The sequence below is a fragment of the Neodiprion virginianus genome, chromosome 5 (genome assembly GCF_021901495.1).
Source record: "Neodiprion virginianus isolate iyNeoVirg1 chromosome 5, iyNeoVirg1.1, whole genome shotgun sequence".
Taxonomy (NCBI): Eukaryota; Metazoa; Arthropoda; class Insecta; order Hymenoptera; family Diprionidae; genus Neodiprion; species Neodiprion virginianus.
In genome coordinates, this window is record NC_060881.1 from 1,056,711 (window position 1) to 1,074,739 (window position 18,029).

The 18,029-nt window shown below is 44.0% G+C and overlaps 1 protein-coding gene and 1 long non-coding RNA gene across 2 annotated transcripts in view; one reads left to right on the plus strand and one right to left on the minus strand.

Annotated features, from left to right (window-relative positions):
* LOC124304434 (ras-related protein Rab-37-like) overlaps positions 1 to 7,956 on the minus strand; it is a 55,270-nt gene extending 47,314 nt beyond the window's left edge. Inside the window, exons 1-3 of the mRNA XM_046762681.1 lie at positions 7,490 to 7,956; positions 4,849 to 4,964; positions 3,813 to 4,106 (exon numbers count right to left, since the gene is read on the minus strand). Of these exons, the coding sequence (XP_046618637.1) occupies positions 3,813 to 4,106; positions 4,849 to 4,911 (357 nt within the window). The 5' untranslated portion in view covers positions 4,912 to 4,964; positions 7,490 to 7,956. The remainder of the gene's footprint in view (positions 1 to 3,812; positions 4,107 to 4,848; positions 4,965 to 7,489) is intronic.
* LOC124304437 (uncharacterized) overlaps positions 1 to 18,029 on the plus strand; it is an 82,098-nt gene that overhangs the window by 48,587 nt on the left and 15,482 nt on the right. The window lies entirely within an intron of this gene.

The window sequence follows — 18,029 nt, forward strand, 5'->3', positions numbered from 1 at the left end:
GCATGATTGTATAGGAGCCACTCGTAAAATGGGAAACAACGTCGGGGTAATTGAGGTGCCGCAGGAGTTGCAGATGCAGTGTAAACAGGACGATTCCTAACACCTTGGATAGCACCTGCAAGGGTTACCTGTCCGAATTTTCGAAGCAACCGCATCGTGAATTAGAATGGTAGCATATTTCTATTGTTCTCTGAAAGTCAAATTTTTATTCTACCTCAAATTCGTTTCCGTTACAAAGCTCATTTACGCTTCACGATCATAGATCCATCTGTGATGTGCTTTACAGACAATGGTTACTACCATGAACAGAGATGGAGCGCGGGTCTCTGGCTCATCGTTTCAAGGCTGTGGAGAACCATCAGAAATGCGTCACTGTCCAAGTACGAAGATGACTGTATAAAAAAGAAGGTCGACGTGGTAATTCAGTTCTAAATACGCACCGTTTACGAGAACTCATCCGAATTACAATAACGTTTTGAAAATATCATTGGAAGTATTTTCCGGCAATTCTGCGTACAAGGTCGGGTCGTAGGTCATCACGGTTTGATCGCGGTAGCAGCGGGAGCTCGAGCGGGACAAAGCGAGAGCCCCGGCTTAGGGAATACTTGTTGGTATATAGGGTACTACTGCTAGTGCATAAGGGAACCTTGGAGCTAACCCCACTGCGCTGCATATCGCGTTACCCGTTTACCGTCGTCGAAGCTCCAGCAGTCCAGACGCAACTCAAATACTCAAACGAACCGAGTATCTCGCACGCTATGTATGCGCTCTGCATATGGGTAACCCCACTACCTGTGCCCTTCTTGTACATGTGCATGTTTGCCCACCAGCCGTTGCAGTGGTACTCAATGAGGATTTGAACCGAACCGTGGATAGCTGTTCCTGATATGAGCTTGGGCTGTATATACACCAATTTCCCAACGAACCTTCCAACCAACCCAACGTCCGCGATTAGTCGATGATGAATGTTCCGCCTGACGCGGACCCCGGAGGATCGTCTTCAACCTCCCCGGGGAACTAAGAAGGGACCAACCCGTGAACTGTCACCCCCTTTTCCATTTGTCTAAACGATCGAGTTCGGAGTCGGTCACCCCGAATACACCGCTTTTGTCCTCTGAGCCAACCACGCGATGGGTGACCAACCATACATTCTGTATTCCAAGGTCGGCCAAGTCGCGTTAATCATACGAAATTACGCGGAAACTGTGTCAGGCCGTCACCGTTCAACTTTTGTTTCTGGATTCTCAAGCCTCGTGTAAAATTTGCGAAGCTAACGACAGGTACGATCACTTGTTTAGGATTATGCTCACGATCAGTCTAATTCTTTGTTTTTCCATAGAGCAGGAAAATTGGTTTTCTACATAAATAGCAGAACGAAATCCAACGAGTTCGTTTAAAAAGTTAGTTTCTTCTTTAAGATCGAATTAATAATCTTATGACGAACGGTATTCTAGGTAACCGATATTCTAGGTAACCGATTCCACTTGAATTGAAAAGATGTTGACGTATCCACTTGCTGATTTATCACTGCGCAATAACGTCTTGACGAAAATATCGAGAGTGTGCGTGTGCGGGAAGAATCGAATGAGGAATGGTACAGTGGCTGACGAAGGGGGTCCGGAGGTCCGAGTTATATGCATGTAAATGGAGAGTAAACAGCAAGGAACGAAACTCTTATCTCGGGTGTCTCTGAAATACTTGGTTGAGCCGAAGTCTGAGAAGGACTTTGGGTTGACGCACGAAAGAGCTGCTCGGGCGGAACCCGAGAGAGTGATTTCAGATTGAAAACAGGTTTTCTGCTTCTCTTGCGTCGTCCCTTACATATATTCTCCAGCGGGTAACACAGAACTGCCCGTTGATACGTAGATATTTATTGCCGACCCTTTCTTTGCCAGGTTTTCTATATAACGCGACTCTATATACCCTCGTCGACTGGCACCAGCAAAAATTCAAACTGAGAGACGGTCCGGGGCTGAGCTCCACCATTTTGTACCGGGTATAAAGTGCCTCTACCTCCGTGTTTCGTTTCCCTTTGAGAGCTCCAGACTCCGAGTAACGTAGACAGGACACTGCTGGAGGGAATGGAAATCCTTTGGAACCATCCGTTCACCTGGACACTCAACCCTGATAATCCCATTTCAGTTGGCAAAAAGTTAACTCCGCTCATACCCGGTCTGGCTAATTCCTGGCCTCCCTCTGTGTGTGTGTGTGTCTGTTTTCTTTTTACCCATACAACATTATCAAAAGTTCTCCAATTGTTACAACGCGCAGTTGCCAACCGGGTAACTCTACACGATTTACAAAGCTCTTGGATACACGAGTATAAAACTTTCATTTCGTTTTGCCAATCAAGGAAACCCGAGTTCTGTACCGCGTTTTTCATTATCGTTCGGCTCGTTAATGCACCCAGGAATCTACAAGATGTGCAATCCGAGGTTCATTTGCCAAAGTGAGACTACAGTCGGTAGTGACTTGTAAGGTCGGAGAAGAAGGACTGATTCGCAACCGCGGCTGCCATTTCTATTACCATGATGACTCTAACTCAATTTGTATGCGGAGGCTCGATTCGACCAGATGTGCTCCACGCGGTGGCACGCAGTTCCACTGCAACCTTGCCTTTCGCGTTGGCAGACCAACTTCTTACCCGTCTCGATGGCTCTGGAGACATTATCACTCGCGTATATCGCGCGGTGCAAAAATCGATGCAGAGTAGGTTATACGCTTACGGAGCCATTATTCCAAGGCGCTTGGTGTAGGTACAGGCTATTTTTATCAGCCGCCGTCTGATAAGCCGACTGTTATTATACAATTCCCGGCCGACTTGTGTGACCCCGATATTCTCAATTCGCGTTTTCAGTCACCGCTTAAGGCCTGTGCCGGTCTGCGACGCCAGTTCGACTCGCGCTGCTTCCTGCCCTACGCTTGGAGGACGCAGTCGAGTTTGACGTACTGTCGGGCGACCACGCTGGCAAGGAAATCATGACCGGAACCATAACGAGAACTAAAGGCAAAAGCATAACCATAACCAGAACTAGCTGCAGCCGAGGTATTATACGCGGTGAATATACTGTGGCGCAAAATCTGTGTCACTATTTCACACAGTCGTTTCAGACGGTGAGATAAAGAGGGTAATGTTTTTGTCTTGACGAGATGAGATCAAAGAACAAGGGGGAGTCGTTGGCGCTTGCATCAGATCGACTTCGTAAATCTGCGCAGCGTATCAGAGGTGAGAGACTCCATGCAGGAAAAGAAACCCGAAAGCAGAGCTGAAAGGTTCGGATCAGCTATCGTTTTATGCGCGAGAAGAGAGCGAGAGAAAGGGAGAAGGGATGAGGAGGACGGAGCGTTCGGAGTCGGGGGGAACTCAAGAAAAAGAAAATGAAGAGCTGAGAAAGGGAGGAGGATGGAAGTTGGAAGAGAGAAGGAGCCCGAGTGAGACACCCAGCTAACGTCGCGTACTGTAGCCTCAGCACCGTGCGGCTTAAGAACCTCCACGAAGCCTGATCGCACCGCATGGAGGAAAGACGGTGACCTTGAAGCATCCGTACGACACGCGAACGCTGCTTTTTACGGGACCTTTTCGGTGCTCCAACAGCATCGAATACCTACCATACCAGCAGTGAGTCTCTTCGCAAACTATGATCAAACGGTATCGAAGGATTCGATATCATCGGATACGATCCGTGATCTCGATGATCTTGATCCAGAGATTCGTTTATGCGGTTTCACCGCCATAGCCAGTGACTTCGTGGCAAGGAATTTCTCTAGGTTCGTAGGTACGAATTGGCAAGCAAACGTCATCACCCTCTTACCTTGTGCGCGATGCCTTCATCCTTTATGGTGGTCTTCTTAACGCTGCCGCGTGTCGCAGAGCCGTTTTCAGATCCCTGAGACGTGGATCTGTAGGAATTGTTGAGCACCTCGATGGGTGGCTTGTAGTCTCTGTAGCCAGTCGGAGAGGGGGCAGTAGCCGGTAATTGTTCACCGATGTTACCGGGCGCCAAACCTCCGCCACCGGAGTTGTTCACATAGTCAAGTGTCGCCTCTGATATCTCGTCGTCGAGCTCGAAGACGTCGTCGCTCATGCTGTCGTCACCCGTCATGATCTGTGGGTTTGAAAATCTCGCATTGGGCTGCGTTGGAATAAAGTCAGGAGTTTTGTAACCTACGTATTACAAGCTTAAGGGGAAAAGGGGAGCCCGGCAAAATCGGGGGCATCGTCACGCTTCCATCCAAGCCCTGACGAACAAACCCTCCATTTCATTTCATCGGATAGACCGCCCTACGACCCCGGGCGACAATGTCCCAGGGCGGCCCTACGCCGCGTTTCAAACTCCCTCCACTTTACTCAGGGGAGCTTTCTGGCCTCGGGGCACAAAGGGTGCCCCTCCTGTACTGGCGGCCCCCTCCATAAACCCTGTTTGCACGAACGCACCGAGCGGGCGGATCTAACCGACTAATGGATTGACTCTAACCACTTGCTCGTATATGCAAATTATACCAAGTGCTGAACCTGCTTCCGCCGCTTTCAACACTACATACTTCAGAAATGAAGAGAGCTTGAAGGACCCACGGTTGAACCTAATACCTCTACGTGATCTTTGACTCAAGTTTAACCTTGCACATTCACAATATCGGAATTCGATTTTTTGGTTCATTGAACCCTGGCGAGGGGATATTTGAAGTTGGAACATTTAACTACGTCTTACTTCATGCGTTGTGTGGAGAGGATTGGCTGTGTGAATGACTGTATGAAAATAATTACTTCTATAACAGTGACCTCGATTCCTTAACGGTATATCGTTAGTTTTATTTGATTGTGGTCAGAAAAATTTATCGTAGACTTACGTTCAACGAGGCTGACGCCGGCACGGTGACCATTGCAGGATTGCCGCCGCTTCCACCCCTCATGGTTTTTGCCTGACTGGTCTTATCTTCCGTACAATTATTGTCACATTGGTTCTCTGTGGAAAAGAATAACTCTAAAATAATCTGGGTTTGATTAATTTCTAATTTATCTAACGGAGTACAACATTTTTAAACTCAACCAGACCATGCAGTGATAATTAGCTCATGAATGTAACTTGCGGACTTGATATTATCAGTTGTAGTGATGATTGGCGCCGGGACTGTTTGTTCGATAGTTTTAATTACGAGTTGGGATTCGTTGAACGATCCTTGACTTTACCGATCTTTGCGACTTCTCGAGAATATCATTGTAATATATCGAGTCTTAAATCCCACTCACGCGTCTTTTTCCCGATCCTTACCGAGTGTCTGTGTGAGTGCGAACCATTCAACTTATGGATCTCTTACCTTCTCGCTCGACTCGTCAATCACCGAGAACCTCTCTCCACTCTCTCTCTATCTCTCTCTCTCTCTGTTTCTCTTTCGCGCCCTTGTCGAACGAGAGATCCACCCACCACAATATCTACCTATAATTCCCGCCCACGCTGGGCGATTTTGGTTCCTATAAGTCACCGCAGCTCCAACCGCGAAACGCATAGACAAAGGAAATGGACAGTGTGAATTACAGATGTGCCTTTGGCGCAATCTTGTACCTACTTGAAATTCTAGATCCTGTTTCCAGATCTACGAAGGTGTAATAGACAGTCCGACTAAAGTCCCAGTTATCATGCCTGATTAGATTAACACTTGTCCGCGACTTTTACATGATCACGTTAAGCGGTGGGCGGCGAGTGAATCTCTAAAAGTTGAGCTATTCAGCTTCGTTGAATTTATCGCGATCTAAACTGCGTGTGTAACTGCACTATTAGGTACCTTATAATACCCTGTGGTAAATGCTGATGTTATAAGATTGGTAAAAAGGTTGTTTGAGGCGATGAAATTTTTGACCTAGTTGTAAAATTATTACGTGTAACTTGTTTCATCACAAACAGTACAATTAAACAAAGTTCTGCAGACTTTTATCTTGCAATGGCTTTTATGAGAACCAATTAATATTGTACTTCATTTAATTTAGTTCAAACAGTGAAATACCCTGGCAACGGTATGTCATAATAAAGCTCAAAATCATCTCTTTGATCAAAGAAAACGTCGTATTTAGACAAGCCACACAATTAGTGAGCTGGCATTACGTATACGTCTCATCATTTTTCTTTTTCTCTTTTCTTCTTTCAAGCTGAATTACACGCATCGGCGCCCAGGGTGTGTTTATACCTTTCTTACTCGACGTATGTATTAAATGACATTCATTGTTACGCAACAGACGCCGAAGAAACATTGCCCAAAGTTCAAAAAAGATGGTAGTAAAGGGTTACCAGTGCGTTTAATTTATCCATAGTCGTAAGATTGGTTGCGATTCTATTAGCGTGATAATTTTGATTGACACCTTAATTAGTCAATTTTAAATCGCATACTCATGATTATTATCTTTATTATGAGTGAGTCTGTTTCAATTTACTTACAAGCCGTCTTGTCAAATTGAGAAAATCAGTTTTGATCATCGGGGTTAAATTTTGATAGAACGTCGAATCGCGGCAATAAAGCTTGTCGTGCATGACGTTTTGGTGAGAAAAGTAACCTCTGTATGCAGCGTGAGTATTGTGCAAACCTTGTGGAATCGATCGACACGATCCGTGTTAGAAATTGAGGCCAACGGAACCGCCTGCGCGGTAAGCTCGCTCTTTACATCGACCTTCGCTCTATACCGTCTAGCTTGACATTATTTAGATGAAGCTTTACATTGAAATTTCGTCCTGGTCCTTAGTTTCATATCGAGTTTTCATTTAAGGCAGATTGTTGAATAGGGTATTGGATCAAAAACGTCGCGTCTGAGAAGTTGATTTAATTTCGAGACTCCCGCTTGAACAGGTTAATTTTTCGTGATTACGAAACTTGCCAGTACATACTTCGAGTTCTCCGAATTAGAATTTAACTTTTTTGGAGTTACAATTGTACGTAACACATATATACATTTATAAATAAATCTTGTTTGGTATAAAATTCAAGTCAATTTGTTAAGACGGTATAATCGTGTCACATCCGCAACTTTACAAAGTCAGCGAAATTGAATCATGGTCGGTGTTAAAAGCTTTTCGAAATTTAATTAAAACTTTGCTATCCCCCCGGCCACGTTGACGTTCGGAATTAAGCGCTATCACCTGGTCACTTGACAGCGAATGATAATACGCGTTTACTCATGCGTATTCGCAGATCTATATTCAATACGAATTTACCTTGTCGGTTGTCGAGTTGAGGGGCTTTAAATTTGGTACAAAAGCTTTGAGAACATAAACGAGAAGAATTCATGCGCAGCGAGGTTAGAAAATTTCAAATCCACATGCCGATAATTTGTATCTTTGGATTTCGTACCGCCGGAAAGTACGGGATTTATTGTAAAAAAAAAAGTTGGGAATCAGCATTCCTTTGGATTGTAAGAAAGTTGGACAATAAACCTAGGACCAACATGATTAGATCACGGTGCAAATATGTACAGGTACTTGTATAGTATGACCGTCTAACTCACCGACAAACGGATGTTTCAAACGACGTTTACGGGTGGCTGGCTGAGGATGTTATTTATAATCCAAAACGACACTCTTATGCGTTGTAACACTAATCAAAGAAGGAAAGAGATAGGCTAGAATCGCAGTTGAGGGTATTATACGCTTGTCGAAGAACACCCCAAGATACGTCGATCCGACGCAGGCGCGTTACGCTATCGTGCCACTTATCGCCGCTTTTCGTTTATACCTACGTCACTGTAACGTGTTGCGTCACTGGTTGGCTGTAGTGCACGTTTATAACACGAGATACACGTGGTTCACGAGTAACTCGCGTGTCCTTTAACGTCAGGATCCTCGTCTAGGGTATCCAGGAGGAATCGCCGGGCGATTCGAGCGGGACTGAATTTTATGCAACCAACCGGGGGACCAAAAATCGCTGTTCACGTAGAGAGAAGAACTCACGCGACGGTTTCGAGGCTCGCCTGTTCTCGCGTAACGTGCAGCCCAACCTAATACCCGCGGCCGTCGCTTCGACGGATCGATTCCGACGCCAGATGTGACGTCACTACGGCACCCTTGCCCGACTCCGCGACGCACGCTTTATACACCGAGATCAATGGACGAGCGCACCCTCGCATCGTTCTTCCTCTTAAAAATTCCCTCACCTATAGACCACCGCTGATCCAGCTATCTCCGCTCGTGAACAACCCTGACCTACGTTGGTTAAGGGTGCAGCAGGAGTTCCTTGGACTTGATGATAGGGCAGCGGACAGATATTACGCGTCTGTATCAAGAAGTTCCAAATTTCTCATTCCATCGAATAATACGTCGATATACGATCAAGACTTGGCCATTTTTACAAAATTCTATCAGTTCTATAAACCTGTGAAATTCAATTTTCACGAAAGGACCCCGCAGAATTCTTATGGAAATTGGCTCTCGGTCGAATTGACGGGATTTTCAGTATGTTATATCAAAAGTTCTCATGGACACAAGTTTCAAAAATCAGTAGCTTCTGATATACAGACTTCAGAAGGGGGGTGAATGAATTTTTTTATATCTATGGATTACGCGATTCTTACGAATTACAAAGCTTCAAGGGGGGCTTGAAATCAAATGTATCATTCAAAAACTGTACGGCCGATTCGCAGAGACTTTGCGCAGGTGTGAAAAACAGGACAAGTCGATTCTTGCAAGGTTTGGAGGATCTCGTTCTTCACGCGAAATTTGACGTTGCACCTCCTTCCAGTAAACCAGCGAATTCGTGGATGGAATCGATGCATCGATGGAATCAATTACAGCTTTCTGCCCATTTTTGAGAATCAACCGTGCAAATTTTGGTTGATTCGTTTGATTTCGAGTACCCTTGAAGCTTTATAATTCATGAAAATGACGAAGTCCATAGATATCAAAAAATCTGGACACCTTTCTTCCGAAACCTGTATCTCGGAAACTACTGATTTTTGGGACTAGTAGAGGACATGTACTATAACATACTGAAAATCCAGTCAATTCAACTGGGAGCCAATTTCTATAAGGATTCTGCGGGATACTTTTGACGGAATTTTATTCTCATGCAGTAGATGTGAAACTTGATCAAATCCAGTACAAAAATCATCGCAGTTTGATTGTTTTCTGCAGTATATGTATGTTGTACCGAAGTGTTGAATAATTATATTATACATAGGTATACATTTGTAGTTGGTGTAGGTATATTTTATGTCTCTGGAGGTCGTTAGTTGAAGTAGTAACCCGTCCGCATTGCAGAACTCACGGTGAATCGTATAATAACTAAGGCAATTTGTGAATACGCGATGAGACAGTGTTTTAGGGACTCTGAGGAACGAAGTTATAATTCGTATATTATAACGAGGTCGTTTATTCGTTGTAAAAACGAACGGACATCTCATGCAGTACAAAGTCAGCCTCTATTTCCGAGTATATACGGGTCAGTGGCGGTTTGAGTGAGTTTGTTTTAGGTTGATCAAGTATTTTAATTATCGCCTTTGAATGTTGATTTCATAGAAAGCCTTTCCAATGTAGTAAAAATCCCAATGCCAATATCTGCGAAATGTCGTTGATATTGGAATCATACTACTGTGTGTTTTCTCCTGGAAATATCAGTGTTCGTTATAGATGAATTGTTTGCTCGTAAGAGGATCATAATATGTTTAATAATCACGCTGTAAGATCTCCACTGTTGAAATTTGAGTAAGAACCTGCAGATTAAATCATACGACTTGACTACTTCAAGTTGAGAAACGTTTTCGACCGATCGATCGGTAGACTGAATGATGCTTCAATGATCGAAGGACCCGGGATTTTGGCAGCCCTGTGATTGCGGATTTTGAAAAACACCAGCTGGTGCCATCGCCGGCTTCGGTGCTATTCTGATCAACCCTTAGCTACCGGGGCTAGAACGAACTCGGCCGATAACGTAGAACGTTGCCGCCAATCTCCGAAACATCAGGCAAGGGAGAGCGGACACGTGGAGGAGGGTCGACTGCTTAACGATTCAAGTCGCGCAAGTTGTTTGGGTCACGTTTGCGCCGGGTGCGAAAAATCTTCCGGAAACTGACACCAGATGACGACACGGTGCTTCAACAGCGAGAACATTCACCCCCATCCCCCCAGGGTACCTTGTATGAGCACGCTCCAAATTCCGAGAGCAGCACTTGAAAAGAAACGGCTAAGAACGACCCTCGGAGAATGACAGGCGCCGAGAAAATGAGGGAGAACGAATGGACGGAGGACAAGAAACCGGTCTCCACTTGGCAGAGCGAGAGGAAGAAAAGAAACGAAATAAAAAAATAAATATCGGGGAAACAAACACGTGCGGCTGAAGAGACTTTCCAATTAGCACGGGAAGAAGCACGAGCGATGTTACCCCTCTTAACGGGGCGGCGCGTTTTCATTTCGCTGATTTTTGCATTTCAATGAATTTCGAATCGATGACGAAGCTGTCGGAGAGCCGCGTAATTTTAACCACCCCCCCCTCGCCACCAGATTATGAAACGCGACGGAGAACAAAGGCCTGTGGAAGACCTCGAGCGATGAGAGGAGGTTGCGAATCCATGCGAAACGTTGCATTCGTCGTTCGGATTTGCAGCTACTGTGCGGTTCGCGATCGTCGATGGAGAGAAGGAGATGAAACGGAATCACCTCCGCCTAGCGGGTGACACATGCGTCCCTGTTTGCTACGCGGCGCGGGCGTGACGACGCTGGCGTCGGGTCGCCATCTTGCACGTCCACGTCCTTCGCCTCGGGACCCAGGCGATCATAACGCCGGGCAGGTGGCCCGGGGCACCGCCCATAACCTGCACCGGCTAAACAGGAATTATGACCAAACTGGTGCTGCCGTTTCACACCCTGGTGTCCACCCCCTGCCTTGTATGGAAGAAACCGAGCTCAGGCCCGAGCGATACCAGGAGAAGATGAAACCTCGGAGGTCGTTCCTGTCTCGACGACCAGGAGCCCTTATATCAGGAGTCGAGCTCCGTTCGTTCCTCGGGACTTCGACGTCGATGCAGCTCGTCCATCTCGTTCTCTTCAACAGCTCTTCCACCTTTGCGCATATCGTCTTTTCCACAGCCTTATCTGTCCTCGCTTTTCACTTACCATGACGGGGGTGGTCGTAGGTAAAGATTAGTTTGGTCATCGAAGTATCCGTTATCGAAGGTTATGGCTGGAAATGGTAGAAAGGTGTTCGGTTTCTATCTACTATCTTTAACACCGTGGTTTCAAAGAATGTAGTGCGTTAAGCAGTAGCTATCTTTTCTTTAAAATTTACTCAAAGTTGGTTTTTAGTCATGCAAATCGAATTATTTCATTTTTCGTTTACAAGTCGTGTTTGAAAACATTGAATTTTATAAAGATGACCACAAATCGTTCATCTATTATACTTTGCAAAGGAGTGGGTAAAATTGAGAGAGAATTTTATGGCACCCAGTCAGCTAAATGTGGTGGTTAGATAATCAATTGCATGGGTACAGGAATTCGATAATAATCTGAAGCTAAGGAACGTTTCATGAGAGAATTATTTAAGAACCTCAATACCAGAAATGGTTTGATAACTTGGCGACGTTAACAATCTTTCAGTTGTGCCATCGAATCGCGCTAAAATGCAGAGAGTGTCGTCTGACCGATCGTTCAACCGTTTTAACGAAGACAATTATAATAAACTCGAGGTTGAAGAAATTGGTGTAGATTGTATAACCGTTGATCGAATCATCTTAACTGGGTTTTATAATTTGCGAAACGATGACGCTTCTGGGCGAATTCCAAGGGCGGGTAGCTCTTGTAAGAATTACATAGTCATGGTCCCAGAATTACTCGAGGTCCTAGAAATGTTCTTGAATTTTTCTCGTTCCTAAAAAGTCGAGTCCCTTCTCAAACCGCGCTTTCGTTTTTCCCTACCAACAGATTGTAGTATAACCAACCTATACCTCGTACGTCGCGCCGATCACGTACAGTGCCCTCTGTTCTCTGCATTCGTGTACTTTTATGTTTCTTGAATGTCCTTGAATAACCTAAAAATGTCCTTGAATTTGTTAGGTTTTTCTTACTCGACACCATGATAGTAAGGCAGGAAGTAGCAGTGCAATTACTGCATCACCGTCGTGAAAGTGGTGAAATATTTGCTTGCGCGAATTCTTTTCATTGCAGATTTATATCGCGTGTTTACAGGAAAAATTCCGTTCCCACGATCTGTGCGTAACGGAACATCTGTGATTCCGAGGTCAGTGTAACAACTCGTCCTTGCGCTCTTCCATCTTAATATAATCGAGGGGGTTGCCACGTGGTTTCGCTCAATTATAGCGAAACAGCTTTTTATATCCGTACTTCATGCAGACGCTTATAGACGCCCGTTTCGCGATAAAAGTAGGTACCTATAGTACCATTCGTGTTTACGATCCTGCACTTCTTCGAGTGTTCGGAAGTGAAAAAACACTCCTAAGAACTCTCCGAAGATGCGAAATGTACGCTGAAACCGATTGTTCCCCGGCTCTTAACGGACGAATTCATTCGCACGGTTTCAAAAGCTTGTGCGATATGCACGGACTGATTGTGAGTCAGTTTTTCTAGAAACTTCATGTAGTGAAAATCTTGAAACCGCACGCGAAGCTCCAACCAGGCCCAATGTAACCGATACACTTGCCGCGCTTGTCAAACAGGATCTACTGCAACCGCTTTCGGATGAGTAAAAAGCGGAAATCATATACCTGTAACGATAAATCGACGACGAGAGATTATCACCAATTTCGCGTAAGCCAGTATAACGCTAGTGATGTAACGAATATTCGCATTCGCAAATATCGTGCGAATATTTTTCGAATATGACTGTCACAAGTACTTCATATTTTGCTTGTAAAAGTTGTCAAAATAATATTAAACAAGACAAAAAACATTGTTTTGATGGACTTGTATTACAAAAGTTTGTCTTCACGTTTGAATCACGCTCTGATCTCAAAATTAATTTGAGTCTCTGATCAATTTGTCGTTAAATAATGAAACAAACAATCGGCTTAGTTCGTAACAGCTTGGCAATTTCCATGATAAGATGCAAACGGCGCTAATTTGCGCGTGCGACTTGCATGGTGTACCGTCGGTCAATCAACTGTCGATTTTTAGCCATGGAGAAATGGCGCCAGATTCAAAAATGTGCATCCGCATTCGTATACGCGAATATTTGAAAATTCACATTCGTTACATCACTAGTATTATACGCATACCTTCAATGCAATTCGTGACCGTCGAGAGGCAGACCAGGCTTTGAAAAAACAGGGTAAACAAACAACCTGTGCACCCAATTAGGCGGACGGAGTTTACCGCAGTGCGGAATATCCGGTTGCATCGGTTAAACGGACCGAGTGAATGCGTTCTTTACTTACCTGCAGCAGTGTCGGTTAGTCGTTTCTGTACTTTCTTTCCAACGGAATTCCAAACTAGACTTGAGTCGCGAGAAGATGTACTCGCTTCTGTACCATGATGTAAGGAAATAAGGTGTGTCAGTACTGAAGACCGATTTTCGCTCAGTCTGCGGATATCCAATATAACGTCACAGAAATCACGTAAATATAGGTTACTTGACGTTACTTACTTGTTTCCGTATATTCTTTTTCCTGAAAATGCTTATGTCTGCAGTCAAAAGTTGCAAAAACAATAATATTAACACCAAAGGACAAAATATGTGACGTCACCTTGGATATGTTTTCTGTTTGGTTCAACCAAAGCGTATGCGCATTGGAAGCTCCATACTTCAGGTCAAATTACACTCCAATTGGTTAATGGATGAAGGGAAACGAAAAATATGACAGTGGCATGCATGACGGCGGTCGATATTTTGGCAGTTATACATATACACCTACAGGCGTAGAATACTCGGGTTTTTTTCACCTCCTCCTCCTCCTCCTCCTCCCATTCCATCTCGTTCCTCTTCTTGGTTTCGGGGGCGGGACGTGGAGGGTTGAAGGGCCAGAGGTGAACCGCGATCAGCCTATGTTGGACCCTTTTGCCGAACGCGAGTACGCCGTGGGTGGGGTGAGGACGCCGAAGGGCAGCGAGAGAGGAACAGAGAGATGGGGGAATGGGAGGTCTGCCAGCTTCGTGTCTCGCTTGCTACTCCAGCGGCAGACGGTCAAAAACTCACCTGACCGGTTGCCGCGCCGCTTACCTTTTCTTTCTATTTGCCTCGACCATTACTTTTCTTATTCTTTTTGATTCTTTGTGGTTTTTTTTTTCTTCCTTTATGTTTTCTTACAAATCGAGGGGTGAAAAAAGCGGGGATACAAAGGGGGAGAAGAAGAAGAAGAAGAAGAAGGAGAGGAAGAAAGAATAAGATGGTAAAAAGATACTGTTCCTCGGCTTCTTATATAATGCTGACGCTGTTATTTTATGTATTTATTATTTTTTTTTTTTTTTGTTTTTATATATTTATCAGGCACTATTTATCCCCGTTCTTATTCATGCATTGTTATTAATATTATTCTGCTCCGTTATCTTCTCCATACATCGGATCTTATATCCTACACTTTCCGCAGTCCCCCATTTTTTCGATTTCTACCCAATTTTGGTCTTCAACGTAATTAACTCCTTTTCCGTTCAGTCGTATTCCAAGCACACGATGTATTTATATCTTCAAGATTCTAGATTACTGAATCAATTACTTGAACATTCGTCTACCGGTATAATATAATACGTGGACCGTGCCATGGAAACCGTGAAAAAGTATTACTCGACTAGATTGTGCAAGCATTTAAAAGCATTTTATTTGTGCTCGCAATTTTATATTGATAGATACAGGCGTGTACGTACACGTGTATAAATACGTACGAAACGGACGTACAAACCTACACAGCGTTGAAGCTCGACTGACGGCTTTCCGACGACGCAACAGGTTACAATACACACGTCTATATGTATATCTGTATATATGTACAATAGTTATACAGACCGCGTCAAGACGTAGGTTAAATTTATTTTACCGAAGAGCAATTACATGTGTCAGGATAGAGTCTATCAATCATGCTTTCTCGAGGTATTATACGCAGCGTGTATACCTACCTATAAAGATTTCTCAACCAGGATAATTCTTCCTGTAGACGATATTCTCTATTTATCGCTCTTCACGGCAGCGTTATGATCCTAAAGCAAATTTTTTTTTTCTCATACAATTAGCTTCAAATAAAGTCAAATTATTTTATTTCGCCGAGCATCATCGATCGTTTGCAGATAACGCTGATCTACGTCGTACAACGTGTGTGTACGTGTGTGTGTGTGTGTGTGGTTTTTTTTCATTATTCTACAAATTCGCGCCAGTGGTAAAATATTATTTAACAAACGAATTACACTCGGCACGAAAACCAGTCGCAGTGACGCGGTATCGATTTGCAGGTGGATTCGAAGCGGGGGTGGGACGAAGGCGAGGTGAGGGGCGGGGGGGAGGAGGCGGAAAGGCGGAAAGGCGAGTGCTGCAGGGCGGAGGGCGGAGGGACGAACCGATCGCTTACAATGCAATTTATTACCGCGGACCACCTGCTCCCGAAATCTCAATCGACGGGCAGGTTCTCCATACCGTGAGAGCCGCGGAGTAGGCGACGAGACTCGAAGAAGCAAAAGCATGAAACGTAGATCATTTGTTGAAATGAAAAATTACTCGTTGAGAGCAAAATTCAGTATACTTCTGGGCTTTCACCGTATTATACCTACTTGAAAAGAACGAGATTTGTTGGCAAATTTTCCAATAACGAGTTTTTAATATCTACAGGAAAGTTAACTTTGGATTCCTTAGTTTGAACATTTTTAGTTCGCAAGTGTATAGATTAGAGTGGTTATATTTAAAAAAAAAAAAAAATTCTTCATCTTCTTCCGTACCGTTCGAAAAGTTAGGTTTTAGCCCGAAACGAAGTCTCGTGAAACCGGAACTCGGTGGCAAATATCTGAAAGGTACCTCAATCGGTTTCAATTTTTCAAACACTCTAACCGAAATATCGCGAAAACTACAAAAGTTGGGAAGCTGTTTTTGGTTTCATTTTTTAGATAATGAAATGTTCTATAAAAAAGTTTAAGACTAGTATACACCTAAATGTTCGTCGTGTATTCGATACGAATGTTTAGAGTTGAGTGCATTGAAGAAATGAAGCAAGATGCTAAGTTACTTTGCAAATTTTTATCTCGCCCGTCTTCTAAGCTGATACAAATAATGCCACGCAGTAGTCACGACATTTTCTAAAGAACATTTGACTGTCTACAAAATGAAACCAAAAACAGCTTCCCTACTTGTAGAATTTTCGAAATATTTCGGTTAGACTGTTTGAAAAATTCAAACCGGATGAAGCATTTTTCAGAAATTTGCTACCGAGTTCGGGTTTCACGAGGTTTCGTTTCAGGTTGAAATCTAACTTTTCGCAGAGTACGTAAAAAAGTAACCACCCCAATAGAGATATATATATTTTGCATACTTAATTGGTTCGACCGTAATTATCGCAAATGGGTGAATTCCTCGGCACAATTCGGTCCGTAATTAATCTGCAGTGTCTTGGAAAACTTCCGGCGAAAAACAAGGACGTAAACTCTCAGCTATCGCCGGGGCTGAATCATTCTAATTATTTCCTCTCTCGCGTTTCCACTTGTTGCGGGAATCGCTGTTGTGCGTTAAGCGAGACGTGGCAGGCTGGCACATTGTACACCTATACAATCCGCAACAATGGTAAATTGCAAAAGCAGACTAGAAGTATACGCAAGTATGCAAGAAAAACTTTTTACAGAGCCGATTACGCGGCTCATCTCGAATGTTAGGTGCGTGAGTGTAGCTGGCTTAGCTACGTGAAATTTATGCCTCACCAACAAGCCGAGGATAGCGATTATTCGGCTCGCGTGTTTTCGTAGAAAGAAGATGCAAATCTGCTAGCAGCGGCCTTTTGCAGTTTAAAATTAACGCTCGGATTTCCCTCCCTTACCCCGGACCCATTATGCTTCTCGGTATATTTCCGCTTCTGCTCACCGCGTGCCGTTCGCCATTTGCGAATCGAAAATCTCGACAGCATAAATTCAGCAATAAAGCGATATGCAGCAGCAGCGGTAACAGCAAACGATGACGACCCCGCGCTTATTGAGATGCCCTCTGTACTATATTTACTCGAAGAAGAAGAAGAAGAAGTTAACGAGAATATTACACTTCGCTTTCCGCGCTTCCTTATTCCTTCATTTATGCGCTCATGTATAATATCCACGAGAAGGGGATGCGTTCTATTCAAGCTATTGTAATGGATCCGGGGTGCGGAAAAAATTTTACGACATTCAATTACACCGTCGACGCAGCAGAATAATGGCAAAAGACGAACGAACAACCATAATTGCAGTGTTTAAAAAGCTTTCCCTCACCTGAGGTGCTCTTGAGAAAAGTTGTGCGATAAAATACTCGTCCCAGGTCATGTTCTTTGCATACGTATACAGTAAGAGGAAAGATGATTATGATCGATCGAATCGCACCACAAGTGTACACGTAATTCAACGATATTACCAATTATCCATGCACGTACAATTATTTTTATCATCACACCACTCACCGATGATGGATAAAGGTTTATCGTTATAAAATATGAACGTGGTTAGTTGCAGGTTGAGGGGTGCAGGATCTTCTCAATTTATAAATGGATAGTCCGAGCAGAAGGGTCGCGGTTCTCGAACGAATCTGCGGCTCAGGGGTGCGGACGATAGGGGTCGCATTAGTTGCAGGTTTATTCATGATGGGAGAGATTCTTTTTTCCCTACACTTCACGCTTCTCCTTTCCCTCACTTTTTCTTCGTTATATATATATATTTTTTTTTGCAGCAAAAAAGCGAGGCGGGGAAAAAAAAACGTCGCGTTTTAGGGAGAGGCGAGTGCGAGAAAGAGAGAGCGAGAGATTGAGACTGTTTCACACAGTGAAAATACGCGGTTTTAATGAGACTTCTTGCTTAACACTTCGGTATGTTATACCAGTAGTTAACTCTGCCAGACCATGGATTATGTTTCATCTTTTTTTTTTGTCGCTGGTTCTTTGGAGCCTACACGGTTTT